This window comes from Balaenoptera musculus, chromosome 3, assembly GCF_009873245.2.
Source record: "Balaenoptera musculus isolate JJ_BM4_2016_0621 chromosome 3, mBalMus1.pri.v3, whole genome shotgun sequence".
Taxonomy (NCBI): Eukaryota; Metazoa; Chordata; class Mammalia; order Artiodactyla; family Balaenopteridae; genus Balaenoptera; species Balaenoptera musculus.
In genome coordinates this window covers 162,680,016-162,687,536 of record NC_045787.1, presented here as the reverse complement: position 1 = coordinate 162,687,536, position 7,521 = coordinate 162,680,016, and the positions used below count along the sequence as shown (strand labels likewise).

General features: G+C 41.8%; 1 protein-coding gene across 1 annotated transcript in view; it reads right to left on the bottom strand.

The window, feature by feature from the left end:
- Window positions 1-1,585: 1,585 nt before the first annotated feature.
- CLEC17A (C-type lectin domain containing 17A) overlaps window positions 1,586-7,521 on the bottom strand; it is a 24,283-nt gene continuing 18,347 nt past the window's right edge. The window contains exons 11-12 of the mRNA XM_036847364.1: window positions 4,401-4,510; window positions 1,586-1,915 (exon numbers count right to left, since the gene is read on the bottom strand). Coding sequence (XP_036703259.1) covers window positions 1,783-1,915; window positions 4,401-4,510 — 243 coding nt within the window. The 3' untranslated portion in view covers window positions 1,586-1,782. The remainder of the gene's footprint in view (window positions 1,916-4,400; window positions 4,511-7,521) is intronic.

The window sequence follows — 7,521 nt, the reverse complement described above, 5'->3', positions numbered from 1 at the left end:
CTGGACACAAATGCAGGGATTGTCTAAAGAGATTGATGTGTTGAGTTGTGCTCAGCTGGGGGTAGTACCAGCCCTCTAGGGAGTGTTTTTGTTTAGCACAATGACCAGGAAGGACACCTCTGGCATTTAGTGGGTTGAATTGTGCCCCCCTTCCCAAAATTCACATGTTAAAGCCTTAACCCCCAGCACCTCAGAATGTGAAGACTTTGGAGATAAAGTGTTCAAAGAGGTAATTAAATTAAATGAAGTCATCAGGGTGGGCTCTAATCCAATATGTCTGGTGTCCTTAAAAGAAGAAGACAATGGGAATTCCCTGGTTGTCCAGCGGTTAGGACTCCGCACTTTCACTGCAGGGGCCCAGGTTCAATCCCTGGTCGGGGAACTAAGATCCCTCAAGCCGTGCCGTGTGGCCAAAAATAAATAAATAAATTTTTTTTAAAAAGAAGATGAGATTATGACACAGACACTTACAAAGGGAAAACCATGTGAAGACACAGAGAGAAGACAGCCCATCTACAAGCCAAGGAGAGAGAGCTCACCAGAAATCAACCACACCAACACCTTGAGCTCAGACTTCCATCTTCCAGAACTGTGAGACCATGCATTTCTGTTGTTTAAGCCAGTTTATGGCACTTTATTATGGCAGCCCCAGCAAACTGACACAGTGGGCAAGGACCACACAATGAACTGGCATTTTGAGAAGCTCTAACATTGCAAGAGCTAATAGCCCAAGAAGATCCACTCATAAGTAAAGTGAATTACTTCATCAAAGAGCTTTACAGACCAACAAACAGCCTAAAGGCACATGTGGGTAGATATCTCCATTGTCCTGAGGATCTGACCAAGACGTGGCCTGTCACACTGGATGATTCAGCTGGTCTGTCTTTCTAGAAGTTCCATGTCTTGGCAGAGGTCTGATTCCACCATTTAGCTTGGGCAGACCTCACCCAGGACATCAAAAAAGCTTCATGTCAGGAATAATTTTGCCCCACCTGCTTCCCAGAAGCTGGTCCACATCAAGTAGGCAGTAAGGGATCCCAGTCCCAGCACAACATGGTCCAGAGGAGCCAGGGTATTTTCCATTCCAGCTCAATCAGTGCCAGACCTGGAGCTCCCAGAATCAGTATCATTTCCTAAGAGCCAGGGACTTGGTGACTTTCCTCCAGACCCCAGAACTGGGAGACCATTACCAAGACCTGGTGTCTCTCCAGCTCACCATCTGCTATGGAATGAGTTTTATGTCCCCCCCCCCAAAAAAAACTCATATGTTAAATTCCAACCTCCAATGTGATGCTATTAGGAGGTAGGGACTTTGGGAGTGATTAGGTCATGGGGGTGGAGCCCTCATTAATGGGATTAGTGTCTTTATGAAAAGGACCCCAGAGAGCTCTCGCCCCTCCCAGGATGTGAGGACACGGCGAGAAGACGGCATCTATGAACCAGGAAGCAGGTCGTCACTAAACACTGAATCTCCCTGAGCCTTGATCCTGGGCTTACCAGCTTCCAGATCTTTGAGAAATAAATGTCTGTTATTTATAAGCCATCCACTCTACAGTATTCTGTTACAGCAGGCGGAACAGACTAAGACACCATCCAACTGAACAAGCCCCCAAGTCCTCGCTCTAGAAATGATCTGACTTGCACCCCAGGGAACTCGCTACATCCAGGCTGCTGGTTCCATCTTGGGCATGTCCACTTCAGTTCTCAGAGGGCAGGAGGTTCTCATGTCCAAAAGCCAAGGGGTACCGGGTACGGAACCCCACCCAACTTCAGCTCTTGGGTTCAACAGGAACATTTCCGCTCACAAATCCAATACGTAGTTTTGTCGCAAGAGAGGTCATTCCAGGTGCCACCTTTGTTCATGCTGGCACAGTCCTCATTATGGAGGTTGTTGGGTTCCTGTGGGTCCCAAAAGCTGGATAAAGGAAAAAGTGCATATAGGGAGGGATGAATAGGTGGAGCACAGGGGAATTTTCAGGGCAGTGAAACTATTGTTCTATATGATACTGTGATGGTGGATACATGACATCATGCATTTGTCAAAACCCATAGAATGTACAACACAAAGAGCAAACCCTAATGTAAACTATGGACTTTAGTCCATAATAATGTATCTATGTTGGTTCATCAATTGTAACAAATGCACCACACTAATGCAAGGTGTTAATAATAGAAGAAAAAGTGTGAGGGAGAGAAGGAATATGGGAAATACTTCCCTGTACCTTCTGTTCAATTTTTCTGTAAATCTAAAACTGCTCTAAAAAATAAAATCCTACTCAGACATAAAAAAGAATGAAATTTTGCCATTTGCAGCAACATGGATGGACTTGGAGGGTATTGTGCTGAGTGAAATAAGTCAGACAAGAAAAGGCAAATACTATATGATATCACTTATATGTGGAATCTAATAAATACAACTAACTAGTGAATACAACAACAAAGAAACAGACTCACAGATATAAAGAACAAACTAGTGGTTACAAGTGGGGAGAGGAAAGTGGGGAGGGGCAATACAGGGGTAGGAGAGAAAGAGGTACGAGTTATTATATATAAATAAGCTACAAGGATATATTTTACAACACAGGGAATATAGCCAATATTTTATAATAACTATAAGTGGAGTATAACCTTTAAAAATTGTGAATCACTATATTATATACCTGTGACTTATATAATACTGTACATCAACTATACTTCAATTAAAAAATAATAATAAAAGAAAACAGAAAAAAGAATAAAGTTTATTAATTTAAAAAAAAAGACTATCAGGAAAAAAAAAGAAAAAGAAAGACCTTCGTGGTTCAGGGCTCTTTCTTCCATCCGAATCATTTCTCAGCCTTTCAGAATTACCTAAAAATGCTGCATTATCCCCTTCACCCCAGCAGCTTGTCTATTCTAACTCAGCCCCACCTCCCTGTTCACCAGAGATTCTCCCAGCTCCTGAATCAGTCTCCTGATTCAGGAAACTGGGTTCAGCATCTGGTCAGTTTCTGCTTCCTCTTCCAAAGAACACTTCTGTCACACCATGTTCCTCCCAACCTTCCAGGTATTGTAATGTCTTAGGTCATGTTCCCTTAAAGCAGAGCCAGATTTGGCAATTCGGGTGCATAGGATTTATTAAGGGCTGTTCTCAGGAGATAGGGAGTGAGAGAAACAGGATGCGGCAGGGGATAGAATTGAGCAAGGATGTGGGTTCAGCCTGATCTAGCCTCAGCCTGATCCCACAGGAAGCTCTGGAATTTGAATAGCACCACAGAGTTATTCCAACTTGAAACAAGGGGTCCAGGCTTCTCTTAACCGGTCACTGTCTGTGGCATGACCCCAATGGGAGTGGAGTAACCTCCTAGCTGAACAGGCTTCCATTCAGCTGAAGTCAACTCTCTGGAGAAAGCATAACTGTGAACCTTTAGCAGTCAATGCCCCCTGCTGGTGGGAGCCCTCACCAGCCCCATGAAGGGATATGAGCTGAGCAACTGCAGTGCCACACCATGCCATGACATCTCAATTTGCAGAGCTCTGCCTCCCTCCAGGAATCTTTAATAAAAAATAAAATCCCCAGACAAAACACTAATATCTCTAATATAGAAAGAGCTCCTAGAAATCAGTAAGAAAAAGACCAAAACCGCAATATAAAAAATACAGAAAAGTTAATACATATGGCTATTAAACATATGACAATAGACCCAACCTCAGGGATAAGAGAAATGCAAATTCATACTACACTGGGATTCCATTTTTCACCTACATTTAAACCAACAAAATTCCAAAAGTTTGATAAATGTGTGGGGGGAAAAAAATTGTAGTCAAGCTGGTGAGAGAATAAATTGGTATAACCAGTATGGTGGACAATTTGTTAATATTTATTTAAAATACAAATACATACACTCCTTGAGAAAGTAAAGCATAATGGCTAAGAGCATAGAGTTTTAAGCCAGGTTGGGTGGCACTGCCACCTGCTAGCTGTCTGACCTTGGGAAGGTTGCTTAAGCTCTCTGTGCCTCATTTTCCATATCTTCAAAATGGAGATAATAATGGTACTCACCTTACAGAATTATTAAGAAGATTAAATAAATGAGTTAATATAAAGAGTGCCCAAAAAATGAGATCCTGTTCATCCTTTTGGCAAATCCAAATCTTCCTCTTCCTCTTGCCCTATAGCCATGCCTCCTTTTCCTTTTTCTCCCCCCTCCAACCATTGGTCTGGGGACTTGATATGTTTGAGCAGTTGTGCTAAAGGTTGAGATGTTTCAATGGAGGAAAAATTAAAGTACAGGCACCAGAAGCCCTATCAGAAAAAAAAGCACCCTTGTGCTTCCCAGTCTAGCTCAGCCTGGAATTCTAACGAATCTGCTGGTTTGGACTTACAAGGAAGAGAGATCCCAAGAGCCCTGGATACTTGCCTCAAAGTGATGGGTGACCCATCCAGCCACCTCCAGTCCCCTTCACGGTTTCTGTCATTCAGCCCCAACCAGTATACCCGAGGAGAGCCATGAGCCTTGGCCACAAAGTTCTGCAAGTACAAACTTCATTCAGCCATCAGTTCTTCTACACACCCTCTGCTCTCTCCCACACACATTTAGGGCTTGTGAGTGCCACCTCAATACCCTTCCCAGTCCCCACGGCATGCAGAACAAGATCAACGCATTCCTCCCACTTGAGCATGTTCAGTGGTAATAGTCATGCCACTTTCTTGCAAAACCTATGGAACACTTTGTGCCACAGTTTCTGCCTCTGTAAAATGGGATAATAGTAGCTACCTCCTCACAGAGTTATTGAGAGGATTGAATGAATTAGTATGCATAAAGAGCTTGAAACAGTGTCTGACTTGCAGTAAGTACTATGACATCTTAACATTTAACATTATATAATTTAAGGAACATGTTAATAATAATAAGTGATATCTTGATTTCCCTGGTACTTTCACCCACCCTGCAGTCTTCATCTGCATCCAGGCAGAAGAACTTGGGTGGGGGGAGAAGGAGAGGAATGGGGATTCTTGGTTTTTATATTTCCAAAGCCCAGGCCTTTTGGGAGAAAAGAAAGGACTTGGGCAAAAGACAAAAGATTAGGAAGAATATGAAAATATCATGATTTAAAGCAACTCCTCTCCAGGCAAACTGATCTATGGTAAGGGAAACCAGATAAGTAGTTCCCTAGGGTGGGGGTGGGGTGACTGGAAAAGGGGCATGAAAGAACTCCCTGGGTGGTAGAAACATTGTAAATCTTGACTGGGTTGACAGTTACACAGGTGTATACATATGCCAAACCTCAGTGAATGTACACTTAAAATCTGTACATTTTACTCTATGCAAATCATATCTCATTCACTCAACCTTATTCAAGACCAAGATTCCTTAAAAGGTAGAGAGGAAAGATTGCAATGTGAAGGAAATTATGGAGATGTAGACATGGTGGGTGCCAGAAAGAGGGCTCTGCATTTCTTTCCCTTGTAGAGTCCGAGGTGATGGCCAAAACCCCAGATGGGTATGAAAACTCTAAAAAGTAGAGTGTACCTCGACCCTGTTTCCTGGGAAAACCCCAGAGAAGTATTAGGAAGCCAGAAAGAGAAAAGAGCTGCTTGGCCCATCAAATTAGAATAGTGCCTAGCGTATAGTAGGTGCTCAAAAAGTGTTCGTTGAATTAATAAGTTAATAAGTGACCTACACACTTTGCACAGATTATCTCATTTGATCTTCATTGTGACCTACTGAAGCAAGGATTGTTAACCCCATTTTATAGATGGGAAAATTGAGGCAGAGAGAAGTTAAGTAATTTGTCCAGGATCATTCATCCAGTGGATGTCCCAGTGGATACCAGCTTGGAGTAAAGACCTTGAGGACCAAACATGTACTCCCCTCTGCCTTGACCCCATATAAATTGTCCCTACTCAGAAGAAAAATAGATCTCAACTGACAGATAAAATTTCCACCCTCCTGGTATAATGGGAGCTCAAAAGAGGAAGGAAATGAGTTATTTAAAGAAAACAAAGTTATATTTCTTATGCACCTGAGTTTAGGGAGTATGACTTATACCTCCCCATCATCTTATTACATCTAATTAAATTACATCATCTAATTTAATCTCAAAAAAAAACCTCTGTACTACCTACTCATACAAATGATGCTATGAAACAGAAAGATTTTTTTTAAATAGAAGGAAAAAAATAGGATGGTAGGCCTAAATCTAACCAAATCAATAATTACATTAAATGTAAACGGTCTTAAAACACCAATTAAAAGCCAGAGATTGTCAGATTGAATTTAAAAAAAAAAATAAGACCCCACTGTATGCTATCTACAAGAAATCTACTTTTAAAATAATGACATAGACAGGTTAAAAATAAAAGGATGGGAAAAGATAAACCATGCAAACACTAATCAAATAGTGCTATGAAGCTTATGGCCAAGAACATGGACTTTGAAACCAGCTTCCTGGGCTCAGATCCCAGCTCTGACACTTACTAGTTGTAACAAGCAAGTTGCTTAAGTGAAATATGCCTCAGTTTCCTCATCTGTGAAGTACTGATATGTAATGATATGTACTGTGTACAAATGGTCTTGCCACTTAGCTTTGGTAGTATTAAGTCATTAAAGTTATTTACACATATTCCAATTCTCCTTCTACATAAACATAGATGAAACCATCCTTCCCTGCACCTTAAAACATAGGAGTGCCCATGTGACTTTCTTTGTGAGTGCACATAGGTAGAAGTTTTAAAAGTCAGTGTATGACTTGCCTCATACACTTCCATCATTGAGCTATAGGGACTGTCTGTTACTTCAGCATAACATAACCTCTCCTGACTCACACACTAATTTATAGAGCTGTTGTTAGAATTACGTGAATGCATATAAGATGTTTAGAATACAGCCTAGAGAATAGAAAGTGCTACCTAAGAGATAGCCATTATATTATATTTCCATGTTAGAGAGAAAACTGAGACTCAGAGAGGATAAGTAAACACAATCAGGATTTGAACTCAAGCAAAGCATACCCCCTTAACCTTGATATTAAAAGTTTTAGTGGGGACTTCCCTGGTGGTGCAGTGGTTAAGAATCCGCCTGCCAATGCAGGGGACATGGGTTCAATCCCTGGTACGGGAAGATCCCACATGCCATGGAGCAACTAAGGCCGTGCACCACAACTACTGAGCCTGCGCTCTAGAGCACATGAGCCACAACACTGAGCCCATGTGCCGCAACTACTGAAGCCCACGTGCTCTAGGGCCCACATGCCACAATTACTGAAGCCCGTGCGCCTAGAGGCCGTGCTCCACAAGGGAAGCCACTGCAATGAGAAGCCTGCACACCACAACGAATAGTAGCCCCCGTTTGCCGCAACTAAAGAAACCCCGCGCACAGCAACGAAGACCCAACACAGCCAAAAATAATTTATTTTACAAAAATTAAAAATAAATAAAATAATAAAACATATTATTAAAAAAAAAGTTTTAGTGACTCAAAAGCAATTCCAATTTCTCTACATCCAGGCCTGGGAAGGATATGTAAATCCTAGAAGAGA